Below are 18,095 nucleotides of genomic sequence, written 5' to 3' on the forward strand. Positions count from 1 at the left end.
GAGGGCTGGGGGAGGAGGGGGCGGGGCTGGGGGTCGCGGGGCAGGCTCCCTACCAGGGCTTCCTCCAGCCGCTCCTGGTTGCGGCTGTTGAGCTCCTCCGCCTCCCGTGTAGTGCCCACCGCCCTGTTCAGGGCTTCCCGCAGGTCCATGAGTCCGGCCTCGTGCTGGGCCAGCTGGTCTCGGGTGCGTGCGACCAGCGCCTGGTTCCTCTCCCAGCGCCTGCTCAGCTGCTCCTGCACATGGGCCAGCACTGGCCAAGGCCCAGGGCAGGAACGGTCACTTGGGCAGTGACTCCTGGTGCCTGCCAGTCCCCGTCCACCCTCCCAAGCTGACGGGATGCCACTCCAGGCTGACCTCAGCCCCAGAGCCCCCAGCCAGGTCCTCACCCCTCCCGTCTCTGCCCTGCTGGGGCTGACACCACTCACGTCTCTGGGCCTCCCCCAGCTCAGCCTCAGCGGCGGCTCGCGGAACCCCCAGGTCACGGGCCCGCATCTCCCGGAGCAGCCGTTCCACCTCGGCCAGTGTCCGGCGCAGCTGCTCACCAGATAGGGCTGAGGCGTTGGCTGGTGACAGGCGGTCCGTCTGGGACTCGAGCTCTGTGTGGGTTTGGGGAACGGGCTGTCAGGGCCCAGGGCTGGCCTGCTGCCCGGGCACACCTCTGCCACTAGCTTCTGAGCCAGAAACGCCCAGTCAAGCATCTTCAGCTAACCCCCGTGTAAGCCGGCGTGCCCCGGACGGCCCCCAGCTCCTGGCTCCAGGCCGCCGGCCCTCTCGCCACACGCCCTCACCTCCCAGGGCGCCCCCCCAGGATCCCCACCACTGCCGTCTGCTCAGCCCGTGGGCGGGGGCACTGGCCCGTCTTGTGGGGCCCGCGTGCCCCCCACCTCCCAGCCCGGACCCACTGTTTCCGCGGCCGAGGCCCATCTCCCTGTCTAAACATCCAAACGTGCCGGTTCTTCAAGGCCGAGCCCCCTGGAGGCACGCCCCCTGCCCTGACTCTCCCCGCCCTGCCCAGGTGGGCCAGCCCCTACCGCTCAGGGCGCGGTCCACAGCCCGGACGGCTGCCAGCAGCGTCTGTGCCCGGCCCAGCGTGGCCTCGGTGCTGTCCAGAAGCTGGCCGGCCTGGGCTCGGGCCCCTGTGGCCTGTGGATGAAGTACCCATCAGGCCTCGAGGCTGAGCTGCGGGTCAGGGGTGACTCTGGATGGTTTGGGGCCCGGGGAGAGAGGCCTCTTGGGGAGGAGTCTGCTGAGAGAAAGCGGTCCCGGGAAAGGGCTTTCCTGGAGGAGGAGCATTCCAGGGGGTGGGTTCTGGGGCAGGGCTCCCCAGGCGCCTGCCTGGCCGTCCAGCTGCTGCACGTCCTGCCCGAGGCTTGAGGTCTGTCGTTCCAGTGTCTCCAGCTGCTGTGTAGTCTCATGACGGGGGCCAGGAGGTTTCCGGAGCTGGCTCTGCGGGGAGGGGAAGGTGAGAGCCTGCGGCCTGGGCAGGGGAGGCTGGGGGCCGGGCCGGGCAGTACCTGCAGGTCGGCGATGGAGGCGTTCAGCCTGTGCAGCCGGGCCCAGACCACGGAGCTGGCACTGACGCCACGCAGCTGCTCCCGGATGGCGGGGAGGAGAGCGCCGGCCCGCTCCAGGTCGTCCAGGAGCAACACCACACAGTGGTCACACACTGAGGGCAGGCGGCAGGTGGGCGTGGGGTGAGGGGTGGGCCTGAGACCACCAGAGAGTCATGGGGTCGGCGAGCTAGAAGCGGGTCACTAGGGGTCACGGAGATGGAACGGGGTACTGAGCTGGGCTGAGGGTTACGAGGTTAGGGGTTGCAGAGGTCAGCGTGGGGGGTCTCAGGGTCAACAGGAGGACAGCCGTGGGGTCTCTCAGAAAATTGACAAGGAGCGCTGGGACCAGAGAACTGATCTGGAGGTGGAGGTGAACGTCGGGGTCACCGAGTCAGCATGGCGCTGGGACCGGCACCACCCCAGATGGAGTTGGGAGGGGCGGGGGAGCCGGGTGTGGCCAGGCGGCTGGGGCAGTGGGGAGGGCAGGCACACACCTTCGCAGTGCACGCCGTGGCCCCCAGGCCCTCCTGGCATGGGCACCTGGTGCTGGTGGCTGCAGGTGTCACAGCGCTCCCCACTGAGCCCCTGGGGGCACGTGCAGCGGCCCGTGTGGACGTCACAGTGGCCACCCTGGCACTGGCAGCCTGGGGTGGGACGGGTGGGGTGAGTGGCCGGCTGAGGGCCCTGGGGTACTCCTTGCTGCCCCGAGGTGTCCCGCCGGCCCGCACTCACGCCTGCAGCCCTGCTCAGGGAGCCCCCAGTGGCCGGGGGCACACTCGCGGCACTGGAGACCCCCAGTCCCGGGCCGGCAGTGGCACTGCCCGCTCTGGGGGTGGCACTCGGAGCCCTCGGCAGCTGGGCCACAGGCGCACGGGCGGCAGCCCCCGCAGCCCTCAAAGCCGAAGTGTCCTTCCTGGGGGCACAAACTGCAGTCAGGGCTCTGCCCAGCTCGTAAGACCCAGCTTCCTTCAGCCCTGAGAACCTGCACCTCCAGCCATGACGTCCTGCCCCTACACCCATACCCCATCCCTCTGGCCCCGAGCCCCGCCCCTACGCCAAGGCCCCGCCCCACAGCCACAAAACCCCACCCCCACACCAAGGCCCCACCCACAAAATCAAGGCCCCGCCCCACCCTGGCAGCGCTACCTGACATTGGTCGCAGCGCTGACCGGTCACACCCGCTTTGCACAGGCAACGCCCACTACGGGGATCACAGGCCTCCGTCCCACACGGGGAGCAGTCACACCCTGCAGAAGGGTGGCTGTGACAGTAGCCCTGACCCCCACCCAGCCTCTTCCCTCCCACCCCGGGAAGCCCTTACTGGGCAGCTACTCCACACGCATCTCCATCCTGCCCCAAGTGAAGCCCCCAGGCCCTCACTTTTCATCCCCTCCCTGCTCCACCTAGGTCCAAACCATGCAGCTGCCTGCTCACCGGCCCATTGTGCCCGCCTCCCCTGCAGCCTGGGCTCAGCCAGAGGACCCGTCAGAGCCCTCGTGGGGTGCCCTCCCTCAGGAGAGGCCAGAGTCCCCAAGTGACCCTCGGTCTGGCCGTGGGGTCGCCTGACCGTGAGTCCTGGGGGCCTGGTCGGGTCCACCCTCTCCACGCTGGGCCCGGCCCGGGACACAGCCTGCTCCGGGTGGGACACCCAGGGGCCCTTCAGCCCCGCCCTCCCTGCCTACGGGTGCAGTTGCCGGGCAGCAGGGCGTTGCCGTAGAAGCCGGGGGCGCAGCTCTCGCAGCGGGGCCCGGTGGTGTGGCGCAGGCAGCCGCGGCAGGCGCCCGTCAGGGGGTCGCAGTCGCTGAAGAGCATGTTGGGGTCGCCGTTGCCGCTGCAGTCGCAGGGCTGGCACGAGCTGCCCAGCACCAGGGGGTTCCCAAAGAAGCCGGGTGCGCACCTGGTGGGGCGGGATCATGGCTGGTGCTGGCAGGCAACGCAGCGTCCCCGGGGCCACGCACGCAGACCCCGCCCCAGTCAGGCACCCGCCTGCCCAGCTCACCGCTCGCAGGAGGCCCCAGCATAGCCGGGTTTGCAGAGACACTGGGCGCGGCCACCTCGCAGGATGCAGCCCGTGGCGAAGCTGCAGAGACGGAGGTGGTCGTTACACCCCAGCACGCTCCAGGTGAGCACCAGGTAAGCGGGGGGGGGATCCCCCACTTCACGGGCCCACCCCGGATGCCCCGGCCTCCACAGAGGGCAGTGCTGACCCAACCAGGTAGGGGGTGGTGGTATTCCATTCCGGGTCTTTAAGGACTTTGGTCCACCAGTCAATGGCCGGGGCCCTGGAGGGGCTGTGGCCCAGCTCACTTGTTGGAAGGCACAGCCAGAGGGCAAGGGCAGCTGATGCAGGGGGCCGCAGGGTCCTCAGGTCCGCTGCGCACGAAGCCGGCCTGGCAGCGCTCGCAGTGGTCACCCTCGGTGTCGTGCTGGCAGCCCTGGGGCAGACGGGACACATCAGCACCGACGGCGGAGGCCTCGCTTCCCGCCAGCTCCCCCACCCCCACCCTGCAGGACTCCGCCCACTGCCAGCAGGTGCCCTGCCCAGAGTCCCTCCCCTCCCCCAGACCTCAGCATACCCGTAACTGCTGACCAAAGGCCCCCTGGTCTTCCCTACCCTGCGCCTCTGGTGGCCGTCCTCCCCTGCGGGGCCCCACTCACCACACAGACACCCGAGCCAGGGAGGCAGCGGTCTGAGTGGCCATGGCACTGACAGGGGATGCAGCGACCCAAAAAGAGACCTTTGACGTCCCGGTAGTAGCCAGGGGCGCATTCCTGGGGGCGGGTGGGCATCAACAGTCAGGAAAGGAGGCGGGGCCAGCCTGGTGTGGGGGCAGCCGGGGACCCCGCTCCTGAGCCTGACCGACCGCTGAAGGCACAATCACCGCCCATAAAGCCACGCAGATGCCGCGGGCTCAGGGGACCACCTCCTGTTCTCCTCCAAACACCTCTTCCAGGCGGGCGGAGGGAGGGGAGGGGGGTTCGGTGATGCTGTCTGGGTAAACCGTGGACGTGGGACGGACTGGGCACTGAACAGATGAAGACCAGCTGCGTGCACGGGGGGCCGGGCAGGGGGCAGGTGACAGCGGATTAACAGACGGATGAGCAAGTGGCCGGCTCAGCCTGTGGTGGGAAGGTCAGCTGCCGGGAGCGTGATACCCAGCTGGTAGGAGGAGGGGTGGAGTGAGATGGAGACGGAGGCCAGGCGTGGACGCTCGGGGGAGGGTGGACGTGCGCACGCGGGGCAGGGCGACCCGTCGGCGGCAGCCCGGTGCCTGCCCCCGCCACCTCACCTGGCACGAGTCCCCACGGTAGTTGGCAGGGCACATGCACAGCTCCACGTTGCTGGCCGGAGATCCCCCGCCCACCTCGCTGGCCACCTCCAGCGCCACCCTGCGCAGGGAGATGGCTGAGGAGGTCTGCGAGAAGAGGGCGCGGATGTGCAGCTGCTCCAGGCCGGCCAGCACCATCATGAGCTCCTCGCGGGACACAGCGCTGCGCGTCTCCATGTGCCGGAAATTGCCCTGCGCGGCCATGACAGGGCCTCAGTGCGGCCGCCGCAGCGGGGCGCAGCAGGAGCCCAGGACAGACCCTCCCGCGGGGGGGTGGGGGCACGCAGGACACGTGGGGGGGGACACGCGGTACAGGTGAGTGACGTCTGATCTGAGAGGCAAAGACTTTAACGCACGAAAGCACTAACTGCAAATGAAAAATGAACGACTTGAGTACATCAAATGCAAGAATGTCTGTTTATCAGAAAAGATCTTAGAGAAAGACACAGGCTACGAGAGTACAGACTAAAACAAGACGATCGCAGCTCTGAAGCCAGGACACAGGGCGAACCTCAGGAATAACACGAAACCCCTCGGAAAGGAAATGGACGAAAGACACGAGCTGGTGGCCTGCAGAGGGAACCCCAGGGCCAGGCATCAGAGGACCTGCTCACCCGTCAGGGATCAGGGGTTTGCAAGCCAGCAGTCGGCCCAGGAGCGTTACCCCCACGGGGAACCAGAAAACAGGCGTGCTGACGAGGGTCCCGCCCACTCCTGGACCCTGTTTTCTGACACGGAGAGCAGCCCCTGCAGCCTTGGGGGCCAGAGACGGCTGCTCACCTCCACCAGCTGCAGCTCCCCGCGGTGAACGTGGCCGGGCGCCGGGTACACTGGCTCCAGGAACGCGATGCTCATCTGGTTGCCCTGGGGAGGCATGTGGGCGGATGAGGGCCAGGAATCGGGCTGCCCACGGTCCCGGCTCGGCTGTGCCCGCTGCCCGCCCTTGCCAAGACCACCCGGTGGGCCACCTGCAGCACCACGTCTGGTCTGCTCTCCGTGGGGATGAACACGTCTCCCCGCTGGGTCTCCGAGTGCAGTTCGTAGCGGAGGGTCCCGCCGTAGGACGACACCTGGAGGCCGGACAGAGGGATGCGACCTGGCCAGACCCCGTCCACAGGCCCAGAGTCGACGGCAGTGGTTCTAGGCCCCCTATCCCTCCCTGGACACCAGCATACTCACTGCCGGCCCCCCCAGGCCTCCAGGAGGTCCTGGACACCCTCCGGGTGCCCTCCCAGGGGCCAATTGGCCTGCTCACCCGGTCCCCCAGGTAGGAGGGTGGGGCCTGCCAGTACAGCTCGGGGAAGGCCTCAGGCACGCGCCGCAGGTCCGCGCGAAGCAGTGTTCCCTCCGCCTGCCGCTCGTGGGGCACCACCTGCCGGTCACCACTCAGCAGCGTCCAGCCCTCCATGTCCACGAACTGCAGGGCACGTGGGTGGGTAACACAGGCGCATGCCCTCGCGTATCACAGAGCCCCGTCCTACGTCTCAGACCCCCTCCCTGAGTCCCCTCCCGTCCTGCCCGCACACCTCCCGGCGGGCGTAGGCGGAGCTCCGGCAGCGATCCGTGGCCCCGAAGCAGAAGCAACGGGTGCAGCCTTTCGGGTTGGCAACGTCCAGGGAGAACGTCCCAAGGCGGCACTGGTCACACCGCGGGCCCTGCACGTTCTCCTGGGGGCAGGAGGGCACGACAGGGCAGGGCGGTCAGCCGTGTGCCCGTGTTGGCTGTCACCCCACAAGTGGGCTGACTGTCCCAAAGGTGCCAGGAAGCTCCAACCTCCCAGAGAGAACGAAGGTCCGCTGAGAAGACAAGACGAGGGACGGGGTGGGGTCGTGTCGGCAAGTCTGGCCCCAGACCGCCCTCACCTTGCAAGAGCACTGGCCTGTGAGGGGGTCGCATGTTCCAGGTGCAGAGCCTGCTTCATGGCAGTCGCAGGGGCGGCAGCTGGGGAAGCCGTAGAACCCGGGAGCACAAGTGTCACAGCGGCGTCCAGCCACGTTGGGTCTGCACCTGCCGTGAGGGTTCAGAAGCCGCTGGGCCTCTCCTCCACCTGGCCCCTCACACTGACACGAGAGACCAGAGGTGCCCCCCACCAAGGTGGTGCCCCCCTGAGCGCCGGGGACACTACCGGGGGCTGGATGGGCTCAGGGCTCAGTGGCAGGCGACCCGGGATTGCCCCGAGGCCACGGGGACCCGCACCCTGGTGCTCACTTGCACTGGCCACTGTCCACATCACAGGTGGGGTCCATGAGTTCCTGGACGCCGGGCCCCGAGCAGTTACACTCCTCACAGCCGACCAGGGGGTGGCAGCCAAAGGTCTGGGGCTGGCAGATGACACAGTCGGGTGGGACGGTGCGCGGCGGGCAGATGCACTGGCCTGTGAGCTCATCACAGAGGCGGCCGCTGCAGTCACAGGCTGTGGGGCGCGTGCACAGGCCCCGGTCAGGGGACCCGACGGCAGACCTGGGGACACTGAATGGCGGGGGCGGCGAGGCCACCCTACCCCCAGCCTGGTTCCACCCAGCTCCGGGCCCCAAGCCCCCGGCAGCTCCTCTGACGTGGCGTCAGCTGGGCAGAGCTGCTGCCTAGTCCCCGGAACCTCCTGGACAGCCCTGGAAGGCCTGGGCCCTCGCAGACAGGACGTGGCAGGGCCGGTCCACCAGGAACATGCTCCTGACCACTGTTTCCTGGAGGCACCCCTGGACGTTTCCGCGGACTGGGGTACTCACGCCTGCAGCTGGGGAAGCCCCAGTAGCCAGTGGCACAGCGGGAGCAGTCACGGCCTATGACGTGGGCGCGGCAGGGACACTGGCCCCCGAAGGGCTCACACGTGGGTTCCACGGCGCCCACCTCGTGGCAGCTGCACGGCCGAGCCCCGTTGTTATAGAAGAGGGAGAGGGAGGTGGCGGCGTTGCGGCAGAAGGACGACGAGCTGGAGGGGCTGGGGTGAGGGCGGGTGGTGAGGCCAGCTCCCAGCCCGGCCCCTACCCTGCGGCCCCCGGCCCCGAGCCCGGCCCACCTGACGTGGTAACCGTGGGTGGCGCACTGGCTGATGAAGTCATAGGATTTGTCCAGGGGCTCCTCCTGGAAGTAGCTGGGGCTGTAGGCATCTTCGGGGACCACCAGCACATACTCCTAGAGCATCAAGGCCTGGTCACCTTCCCGCAGGCCCAGCGAAGGGTGCAGGTCGGGGGTGGGTGCCGGAGCCCACCGGCAGGGGCCGACGCCAGGGCTTCTCTGCCACAGGCCAGGGTCTGGCCGAGCAGCCAAGACAGCGGTGGCGGTACCACACCCTGGCCCGGGGCCCCAGCCAGGCTGCCAGGCGCTGGGTCCCTGCTGGGGGCCACTCAGAGGGGAGGCCAGCCTCTGTGGCCAAGCGGAAGCTTGGGGAGTGTGAGGAAGGGCCCAGGCTCCTGGCACCCTGTCCACCCCTTTTTGCCGGACGCCTCCCTCTCCAGGAAGGCCACTCTGACCAGCAGGGCCCCAGAGCTGCTGGGCAATATCTTGGCTCCTGGATCCCCTCAGGAGCCTCTCGTGATGGGCCTGGAGGTCCCCAGAGGCTGCTGCCCCTGGCACCTGGCCCAGGGTTGGGCCGCGGCAAGCAGGGGACACGCTCTGGCAGAGCGACCGACAGCGGTACGACGGGTGGAGGACGGCTACCAGCCAGAGAACTCACCAGCCAGAGCCAGCGGCCCTCGGGCACACGCACGGTCACAGTGAGCTCGCTGTCGGTCACGTCCAGGACGGCCCGGCCCTCACACACCACCAGGGTGCGGCAGCCGTAGGCATGCGGGCAGAAGCTGGCGTTGGCATGGCCTGGAGGTGAGGAAAGGCAGGTCAGTGTTCCCAGCACACACACAGCGCCTCACCCAGGCTCGGGACACTCCTGGAGTCAGCAGGGAGGAGAGGATCCCAACGGTAGCACCCACGGAGGACCACGCGTCCCTGAACAAGACACGCATGTGACCCGCCCGAGACCCACGTGGCTGGGCCCACTTGTGCTACGTGAGTCGGCTGTGGTCACACACGAGGCCCCACGAGGTGCAGGAAGGTCCCCGGGCTCGTCAGAGCAGAATGCAACAGACGTGCACGGACCCGGGTCCCACAGCGAGCATAGGACGGGGTGAACAGATGTGAGGGGCAGGGCCTGCCACACACAGCGGGCCCTGGGGCACCGCATGTGAGAGCTGATGGCAGGATGGGGCACACGGCCCTGTCACAGCCAGGCAGCGGGCACCGAGCCAGGGCCCCTGTGAGCTGTGGACCTGGCACGCGCCCCATCCACGTCGTGTGTGGTATCACGCGATGGGCCGTGTGGATGAGACCCCGAGAGCCTCCTCGCCCCGGGTCCGCCCCTCTGCTTACCCTGCCACACACGACCCCCGTTGATGAGGACCTCCACAGCGAAGGTGGGGTGGGCCGGCTGGTAGCCGTGCAGCAGGAAGGCGTAGCGGCCCAGGGCGGGCACGTGGGTGGTGAAGACCACGGTGCCCTGTGCCGGGGGGAGCAGCTCCGGTGAGTGGGCAGAGACGCAGGAGTATCAGGGGCTGCAAGTCCCACCCCAGCCACCCGCCCCGGCCCCTCCCGGCCCCGGCCCACACCTGGGGGTGGCGCAGCAGGGTAGGCTCCACGTCGGGGTCCGCAGCGGTTGGGGGCCGGGGCTGGGGCCCGGGCGGGGGCGCGCCCGGCGTGAGCTCCCGAGAGTGGGTCAGCGGGAGGCCGGGCGGCAGCGGCAGCACCTGGCAGTCCCTGAGCACCACAGGCTGCGGCGGCTTCGGGAAGCGGGAGGGCAGGCAGGCGGCACTGGGGGGTGGGGAACACAGGGGTGAGTCCCCGAGTCCCGGCCACCGCCCTGGGCTCCCGCCCCCGGCCCCACTACCTGCTGGGGCTGAAGGCGCCGTGACTGCTGATGCAGCGGACGCGGGGCTCCACGAACTCTGAGCTGAAGGTCTCCGCGGGCACCAGGGTGGCACTGTGCTGCAGAAAGGGGACAGGTGTGGGTGTGGCAGCAGGAGCGGGCCGGTCCTGCCCTCTGCAGCGACCCCCGGCCCCCACGCCTCCTGCCTCTCCTCCAGCTGCACAGACCCCAGCCCTCAGCTGCGGATTCTGGGCCTGCAGCACCTCCCAGCTCCCCGGAGGCCGTTCTTCCTCCCACTGCGCTCCACCGCCCTCTGTGGCCATAGGGCCGGGGACCCGGCACAGGCGGGCGCTCAGCGAGCAGGGGTTCGTGAGCAGGCATCTCCGTCCTGTACCGTCTACCACGGCGAAGAAACGTGTGTGACAGATACGGTAAAACGTGACACCTCAGGGGGTCTAGAAAAACCCGACAGCGAAGACAGAATACCACGTGACCATGGCGACAGCTCCATCCATCCCTACCATGGCGTCGGCCAAAGAGGCAGCGCAAAGGAACACCTGTGTGACTCCAATTATAGAAAGTTCCGGAATAGGCAAACTAGGCGGTGCTGTCAGTGTCTGGAGGCAGTTACCCTGGCTGGGGCGGGGGGGGGGGGGGGGGGGGGAGGGGGGCGTTGGCTGAGTGGCGTCAGGGGTGGGGCCATGTTGCTTCCTGGCCTGGGTACTGGGCTGTGGGTACAGCTCCATGGAGAGCCTAAAGTGTCCCAGCCCACGACTACAGCGCCGCGTGTGCATGAGGACAGAACCGCAGGGGTTCCGATGTCGAAAAATTAGGAGGAAGCAATGTAGCATGCGTTACTTAGCAACGTGGAAGAAACGGCCTGACTCCGGAAAGTAGAAAGAGAAGTGCGCAGGTGGGGCGTGCGATTACACTTTGTTGTTGCAAGTCTGTTTTCAATGTTCGACACTTTCATAAAAATACGTGCATATGATACTCTGATAAAACTTTTAAAGGCCTAGGGAAACGTAACAGTGAGACTAGGTAATACTCTGATGGGAACGACATCACCCATTTTGTCACTTACTGAATAAACGCGTGTGCTTGGTTCTGGGCATTGAACTAACGATTAATATTGCCCAGAACGTTTAGCCTTGGGATTTAATCTTCAACTCTGTGAAGCTGACACAGAAGCAAGTTACGGGCTTCCCTGGTGGCGCAGTGGTTAAGAATCTGCCTGCCAACGCAGGGGTCATGGGTTTGATCCCTGGTCTGGGAAGATCCCGCATGCCGCAGAGCAACTAAGCCCGTGCGCCACAACTACTGAGCCCACATGCCACAACTACTGAAGCCCGCGTGCCTACAGCCCGTGCTCCACAACAAGAGAAGCCACTGCAACGAGAAGCCCGCGCACCACAACGAAGAGTAGCCCCCGCTCGCTGCAACTAGAGAAAGCCCACGCGCAACAACAAAGACCCAATACAGCCAAAAATAAATAAACAAATTAAAAAGAAAAAAAGGAGCAAGTTACCATAACGATAGCAAGTCCCAAGCTTCAGAACCCACGCTGTGTGGACCCCTTCCTAACTCGGGGCCACGAGGTGTTGTGTTTTTGTAAATTATACCAAAAAGCAGCCTTTCGTTCAGCTTGCTCTTCCTACTCTGACTCCAGCGCGTCACGGTCCCCTTATGTGACCGTGAACATTATTTATAAATAAATTTACATCTCATACCCACAGGGAAAAAACCCTGCAGGAGGAGGATTCTGGAAGAACCTCCACCCGATGTGAGCTGAAGATGGCACTGGTGATGGGTACCCAGGCTCATCACATTTTCTACTTTTGCGTGTGTTGAAAATCTTTGGAAAGACCTAACCCCACAGTGGGGTCCTGCGGCCCATGCAGGTGAGGGGGTTGGGGCCTTACCAGGAAGAATCGTGCCTGCTCGGCTGTGAGCCGGACGCTGGCCTCCGTGTCCAGGTGGAAGACCGCCAGATGGCGCTGGGCATCCAGGGCGGTGCCCCGGCACAGGGTGCTGGGGGACAGGCAGGGGTGGTCAGTGGGTAGGGCAGCCCTGGAGCCCAGAGCCCTCCACCGGCCCCCAGGCTTGAATCCTCTCCCCACTCCCTAGACACCTGTATGGGCAGGGGTGGAGGGTGAGCGCCCCCTGCTGGGGGGCCCGCTGGGGGGTGTGCACAGCTACGTCCACCTCCTGGCGGGCGTCCTCATTGGCGTACTCCACCACCAGGGCATAGGGGCCCGGCTGCGTCACCGCCACCTGAAGCTGGACGTCCACCTGGGGGGACAGGGCAATGTGAGGCCCCCGCCCCAGCCCCCCACCTAGAGAACAGGACACTTCTGAACACGGCCCTTCCCATCCCCTCCCCGCACAGCCTCGTCCCCCATCTCAGGGCCTGTGTGCCCGCCATCCCTGCTGCCTGGGGCACTCCCACGGCCACTCGGCTTCCAACTTCCACTTGCTCCGAGGCCCCCCGCCCACCCGTGGCCTGCCGGCTTCGTCACTGTAGAGTGTCCGGTGCCTGAAGTGAAGCAGCGACTTGCCACCTCCTCACAATAAGCTGGAGGGCTGGACCATCTGCACCCCGTGTACGGATGAGGCCCCGAGGCATCGACTCCCACGGTCAGAGCCCCAGAAGGCAGCAGGTGCTGCCTTAGCTGGCGGGCTGGCCTTGGGCCCCCGGCTGTGCCACCCATGCTCTGCCCGCCATCACGCTTGCCCTGCGCCTGGGTCCTGTCACTGCAACGTGGACACCCCCTCCCCGCCAGGCCATGGGCACGTCTCCCCAAGTCTTGACCCCGCCCACCCCCGTGGGGTCCCAGGGACACGCACATCTGCGCCCTGGCAGGCGACCAGCAGCGGGTGGGCGGGGCTGAGCTGCTCCGTGGGGCAGGGCCGGGGTAAGCTGTTGCCGTGGCGACACAGGGCCTCAGGCCCAGCAGCGGAGGGGAAGCCGTCCAGGGGCAGGTGGGTGTAGAGGAGGCAGCTGGGGGGCACACAGTCTGGTGAGCACGGGGCAGGCGGCCTGAGCACAGCAAGGGTCAAGCCCGCCCCCTCCCCCACCGGCTGGCCCTCACTGGTCCCCGGAGCGCTGCGCGTCGGGCTGGAACATGCAGGGCTCGGTCACCCGCAGCTGCAGGAGGGCCGCCTCGTAGTAGGCGCTGGGCAGCAGAGCCACGTAGTCCTGGGGAGCGGGGGGGAGGTTAGGTGCCGTGGCCCCCGCCCCACGCCCTGCCCCAGCCCGCTCAGCCCCACCTCACCAGGAGCACCCCCTCGGCCTCCACGAGCAGGGCCCAGGCACCGGGGTTCAGCACGAAGGGCTCCCCAAAGCCCCTCTGGGGCACGGTGACGAAGGCAGGCTCCGTGCTGGGCGGGAAGGCCACGGGCTGGCTCTGCTCTGCGCCTGGGGTGGGGACGGCAAGACTCCTGGGCACGGCATGGCCAGCGGGATGGGCCTGGCCTCCCACCCACGTGCGGGGACGAGGTGGGGCGGGCTGGGGCGAGGCGTGCGTGGGGCTGGGCCCAGGGGGTAGCCCCCCCACACTCACAGTTGGCGCAGGTGGCAAACTTGCCCTGGTCGTGCACGGAGACCCGCCCGCTCACGCTCGAGGTCCCGCGGTTGACGTAGCGGAAGACCAGTCGGAAGAGGTCAGGGGAGGCCACGTTCAGCCTTGCCACGATCCTGGGCTGCGGTGGGGAGGGGTGGGCGTGGAACGTCGGGGCTGCTCCTCCCTGGCCATTCCCGGCCCGGCCCTGCGACCTCAGGGGCCTGCCCGCCACTCGGCCAGCCACAGCGGGCACTCAGCCAGGCCCCAGGATGGGGCGGCACCGCACCCACCTGGATGGGTGCCATCTGCGCGTAGCCCCTCCAGCTGAAGCTCTCGAACTCGAGGGGGTTGAAGCCGAACCGCACGGCGTGGCCCTCGGGCGTGGCCGCCTCCTCCAGCTCCAGGCGCAGCTGGTGCAGGTCGGGAAGGTAGTGGTCCTGCGCCGGCCTGGCCACGGCAGGGCCGGTCAGGGCAGCTGGCAGCCGGTCTGGGCAGGGCGGGCACTGGCCCTGCCCGCTCACCAGGGCCCCCAGGGAGAAGCCCGGGGGACAAGCTGCCGCCCCAGCCCCCTGCCCGCCCGCCCAGCCGGGGCGGGGGCACCCACTTGCTGCAGGTGGGGCCCTGGGTGCTGGGGCGGCACAGGCAGGCGCCTGTCCTCGGCTCACAGCCCTGTCCTAGAGCTCCGCCAACGTCGCACTGGCAGCCTGCGGCGGGAGGGAGCAAGTCAATGTGGCCCGGCCCCCGTCGGCCCCGCCTGCCCCGCCAGCCCCCGCCCAGCCTCGGTGCTCCACCCACCCTCCGCCAAGAGCGGCTGGGCTGAGAGACCGCCTCACCTCCCCCAGGGGCTGCCTGGGTCCCTGGACAACAGAGGCTCTGAGTCCAGGGGCAAGGGCCCTGGGATCGGTCAGTGACGCCTGCCGCCAGGGGAAAGGGTTGGAAGGGGGAAGCACCGAGGGGCGAAACCTGCCTCCTCGCTCCCACGCCCGGCACGGGTCTGGCCGGCATCTAGAAGCAGCTCGGCAAGTACCACGCCGTGCCCGGGCCCTGGCTGGGCCCCTGCCCCCTCTGCCCCTCCTGGGCCTCAGCATCCCCCAGGATGGGGTCCGAGGGCCGCGTAAGCGGCCGCTTACCACGGCAGCCGAAGTAGTCAGCCTGGTCCAGCCCGAAGAAGCCATCCTTGCAGGCCGCGCAGGTGTGGCCGCATACATGGGGCTTGCAGAAGCACTGGCCGTTGCCCTGGGGGCCGAGGGAGAAGGTGGGACCAGGCAGGGGAGGGTCCCTACGCGCGGCTCCCACGGCCCCCAATACCTGGGTCCTCAGACTCACCGGCTGGCACTCAGCAACTCCACCCAGTGTGCCCCTGGGGTCACAGCTGCAGCCTGGGGAAGGGGCAGAGTGGGCCTGAGAACAGAGCAGGGGGCAGGAGGCCCTGAACTCCATCCCCGCCCCAGCTCTGTGGAGCCAGCCCTCCCCCACCCCAGGGGTCTCCCCCAGCTCCCCGACACCCACTCCGGGCAGACTCACGGGTGCAGCCCTCAGGGTTGCTAGGACTCAGCCCCCAGAACCCAGGTTTACAGCGATCGCAGCTCGGCCCCTCCACGTGAGCCCGGCACCTACAAGGGATGTGCACCTGGGAGAGGATGAGACTGAGGGTCAGAGTGGGCCCCTGCCCTCCTACCCGCAAACCCTCAGCCCTGGAGCCCTGTCCCATCTCTGGCACAACCCTGCAGTGAGGACAGAGGAGCGGCCAGGCGAACAAATGGGCTCTGAGGTTGTCGTGGCAACCGAGCAGCTGAGGAAGTGATGGTCCCTCTGGAAGTGATGGCCTCGGCCCCAGAGGGCTGACCTGGGCTCACCTCAGGAAGATCATGATCGGCTGGGGCCAGGCCAGCAGGGTGGCAGGAGCCAGCTGTGGAGAGATGCCCAGGCCACCGTCATTACTCAGTCACTGACCCCGACGGCCAAGGGCTTCCCCAGGCCTGGCCAGGACCCGAGGCTCCATGGGAGCTAACACACACGCCTCCCACACATGTGAACAGGCAAGAAACCACGTGTGCCTACATGCCCTGGTCCCCGCAGCCGTGAGGGCATGTGCCCTCCCCCACCACACAGCACGTGATCATGAACACGCAATGAGACACACAACAGGCAAACACGTGTGAAGTCATGTGAGCACAAAGCACGTGAACAAGCATAAACAGACACACCACGTGACCACATGCAAGTAAACAGGCACGTCCAAGAACCATTCACAGCACGTGAACGCACATGCACGACACACAGACACTCGTGAACGCAGCACGTGAGCCATATGAACACACACGAGCGCACACAGAGCACAGGGACGGTCATGGGAACATGCAGCACATGACACGCACGGCACCCAACACACACACACACACACACACACACACGGCACCAGCCTCACCTTCGCAATAGGGGAAGTTGTAGGCACCGGGCACACACATGTCACAGTGCAGCCCCGTCACTCGGGGTCGGCAGCTGCACTGCCCGCTGTGGGGGTCACAGGTTGTGTGCAGGGAGCCTTCGGGGGAGCAGTGGCAGGCTGGGGGAGGGGGGAGGAGAGCGGGGTGTGAGTACGCGGTGGGCACACGCCCTCCCCCACCCCCTCCCACCAGGGCACTCACGGGCACAGTCGGGGAAGCCGTGGAAGCCTGGGCTGCACTCCTGGCAGGTGGCACCCGCGTAGCTGGGGTGGCAGCGGCACACCCCGCCTGCCCCACACAGCTGGTCCAGGGCACCCCGGGGGTCGCAGGCGCAGGCTGCAGAGGACTCGGGGTCAGGCCTTGGGGACCTGCGGGTGGCCCTCCCACCCCGCCCAGGGCCCCCGAGGCCCTCTGCTCACCGTGGCACTCGGGGTAGCTGTGGTGGCCCGGGCGGCAGCGGTCACAGTGGGGGCCGTCAAACTCGGGTCGGCACGGGCAGCGGCCAGCGTCATCGCAGCCCTCGGGCAGGGTCCCTGTGGGGCTGCAGCCGCACACTGCGGGGCCGAGAGGCGCACGGGGCCCTGAGCCAGGCAGGCCGAGACCCCAGCCCCCCTCCCACCCTCCACTGGGGGCGCTGCGCTCACGCTGGCAGAGGGGGAAGTGGAAGTAGCCAGGGGCACAACGGTCGCACGCCGCCCCCTCGAATCCTGCCCGGCACGTGCACTGGCCCGAGTCGCGGTCACAGGTTCCGTCCACCACGCCGGGGCTGGAGCACTGGCAGGCTGCAGGGAGGAGGTGGTCACAGAGGGGCTGGGCTCCTGGGATCCACGAGGGGACGGAGACGGGGACGGAGCTGGACTCACGCTGGCAGCCCGGGCCGTAGAAGCCCGGGGCGCAGAGCTCACAGTGCGTGCCCTGGAAGTTGGGTTTGCACACGCAGCGCCCCACCCGTGGGTCCTTCCGGCAGGCGTTGCCCTGGGTCCCAGCGGCGCTGCAGTCACAGTCTGTGGGGGGGTGGGGGGGAGGAGTCTCAGGGGCCCCGTGGACCCCAGCCGCCCCCCCCAAAAAAAACCCCTCCCTTCTCCACAAAACTCCTTTCCTTACACTTGACACTGCACTCATGCAAAACGAAAAAGACTTTAAAAATCCCAACAAGGGGGCTTCCCTGGTGGCGCAGTGGTTGAGAGTCCGCCTGCCGATGCAGGGGACACGGGTTCGTGCCCTGGTCCGGGAGGATCCCATGTGCCGCGGAGCGGCTGGGCCCGTGAGCCATGGCCGCTGAGCCTGCGCGTCCGGAGCCTGTGCTCCGCAACGGGAGAGGCCACAGCAGTGAGAGGCCCGCGTACCGCAAAATAAATAAGTAAATAAATAAATAAATCCCAACAAGGGAAAGCTGATATTTTGGGAAAACAGTGGCCTGAGGTGAAATCAGGACCACTACACATAATTAGTTGTGTATAATGTAGAAACCAAGTCAACTGCGGGCATTGACACAACCAGAGAAAATGCAAAAACAAAATCATAACAAAGTGAAAATCCTACTCTTCATAAATAATTCTGGGGATTAGGAATAAAAAAGAAAAAGTGTGCTAAATGTCTTAACTGATGCACAAAAAGGGGATAATACTATTTAATTTTTGCTACTGACATGGAATAATGGTTCAGTATTTGTCAAAGCATGAGGGTAACCTCGGGCCAGACCAGAAGACAGAAACAGAACTCGCAAACCCTTGGAGAAGAAAACACAAACCAACCAAAACACGTTTTGTTGGTCAATCCAGCAAAAGTCGGGAAAGGAAAAATTTAAGCAGGATGAGAGAAATACAACTGGGGCAGGTGTGACCCAAATTGACAGCAGTCACAGTCCCTCCGCTGGGCCACATCTCCTCTCACGAGATAAACCCAAAGGCATCGGCTGGACTCTTGAAGGAGAATCCAGTCATGTCCTTCTGAAAGAATGCACCTTGAACCAAGGATCTGGACAGGAAACAAAGAGCTTCCAGAAGGGAGAGTGGGTGGCACGGACACAGAGAAGGGGAGCATGGAGCGTGGTGAGCCCAAGGCACGAGCATTCGTGGAGACAAAGAGGGATGTTGTGTGTTGAGAAAAAGGACTTGCCTCAAGAGATGCAGCATACGCAAGGCTCGAAAAGCAGGAGACATACGGTCCAGGGGTGCTGAAAACTAAAACTATCGTAGTGGGAGGAGAATTTGGCAAAACCATTGTCATAGAGAGAAGAACTGAACATACTGTTCCCAGAATGTGACAAAAATTAGGATTTGGACTTGCCTGGTGGTGCAGTGGTTAAGAAACCACCTGCCAGTGCAGGGGACATGGGTTCAATCCCT

General features: G+C 66.3%; 1 protein-coding gene across 3 annotated transcripts in view; it reads right to left on the minus strand.

Annotated features, from left to right (window-relative positions):
* The window catches only part of LAMA5 (laminin subunit alpha 5), a 52,769-nt gene that overhangs the window by 8,373 nt on the left and 26,301 nt on the right, over positions 1-18,095 (minus strand). Inside the window, exons 12-53 of one of the 3 annotated variants that reach the window (XM_033840422.2) lie at positions 16,611-16,751; positions 16,392-16,529; positions 16,167-16,301; positions 15,949-16,083; positions 15,729-15,866; positions 15,157-15,209; positions 14,825-14,930; positions 14,627-14,679; positions 14,431-14,536; positions 13,905-14,004; positions 13,591-13,747; positions 13,301-13,439; positions 13,013-13,155; positions 12,830-12,936; positions 12,585-12,738; positions 11,869-12,029; positions 11,660-11,768; positions 9,759-9,856; positions 9,481-9,682; positions 9,245-9,371; positions 8,556-8,695; positions 7,899-8,014; positions 7,609-7,820; positions 7,091-7,295; positions 6,745-6,889; positions 6,409-6,549; positions 6,138-6,299; positions 5,851-5,952; positions 5,663-5,746; positions 4,844-5,074; positions 4,212-4,325; positions 3,861-3,988; positions 3,553-3,633; positions 3,236-3,450; positions 2,700-2,800; positions 2,286-2,466; positions 2,048-2,197; positions 1,515-1,666; positions 1,336-1,446; positions 1,032-1,143; positions 426-596; positions 54-250 (exon numbers count right to left, since the gene is read on the minus strand). In XM_033840422.2, the coding sequence (XP_033696313.1) occupies positions 54-250; positions 426-596; positions 1,032-1,143; positions 1,336-1,446; positions 1,515-1,666; positions 2,048-2,197; positions 2,286-2,466; positions 2,700-2,800; positions 3,236-3,450; positions 3,553-3,633; positions 3,861-3,988; positions 4,212-4,325; positions 4,844-5,074; positions 5,663-5,746; positions 5,851-5,952; positions 6,138-6,299; positions 6,409-6,549; positions 6,745-6,889; positions 7,091-7,295; positions 7,609-7,820; positions 7,899-8,014; positions 8,556-8,695; positions 9,245-9,371; positions 9,481-9,682; positions 9,759-9,856; positions 11,660-11,768; positions 11,869-12,029; positions 12,585-12,738; positions 12,830-12,936; positions 13,013-13,155; positions 13,301-13,439; positions 13,591-13,747; positions 13,905-14,004; positions 14,431-14,536; positions 14,627-14,679; positions 14,825-14,930; positions 15,157-15,209; positions 15,729-15,866; positions 15,949-16,083; positions 16,167-16,301; positions 16,392-16,529; positions 16,611-16,751 (5,753 nt within the window). The remainder of the gene's footprint in view (positions 1-53; positions 251-425; positions 597-1,031; positions 1,144-1,335; positions 1,447-1,514; positions 1,667-2,047; positions 2,198-2,285; positions 2,467-2,699; positions 2,801-3,235; positions 3,451-3,552; positions 3,634-3,860; positions 3,989-4,211; positions 4,326-4,843; positions 5,075-5,662; positions 5,747-5,850; positions 5,953-6,137; positions 6,300-6,408; positions 6,550-6,744; positions 6,890-7,090; positions 7,296-7,608; positions 7,821-7,898; positions 8,015-8,555; positions 8,696-9,244; positions 9,372-9,480; positions 9,683-9,758; positions 9,857-11,659; positions 11,769-11,868; positions 12,030-12,584; positions 12,739-12,829; positions 12,937-13,012; positions 13,156-13,300; positions 13,440-13,590; positions 13,748-13,904; positions 14,005-14,430; positions 14,537-14,626; positions 14,680-14,824; positions 14,931-15,156; positions 15,210-15,728; positions 15,867-15,948; positions 16,084-16,166; positions 16,302-16,391; positions 16,530-16,610; positions 16,752-18,095) is intronic. The other 2 variants (XM_033840424.2, XM_033840423.2) reach the window with 2 other exon arrangements.

The sequence above is a fragment of the Tursiops truncatus genome, chromosome 15 (assembly GCF_011762595.2).
Source record: "Tursiops truncatus isolate mTurTru1 chromosome 15, mTurTru1.mat.Y, whole genome shotgun sequence".
NCBI lineage: Eukaryota > Metazoa > Chordata > Mammalia > Artiodactyla > Delphinidae > Tursiops > Tursiops truncatus.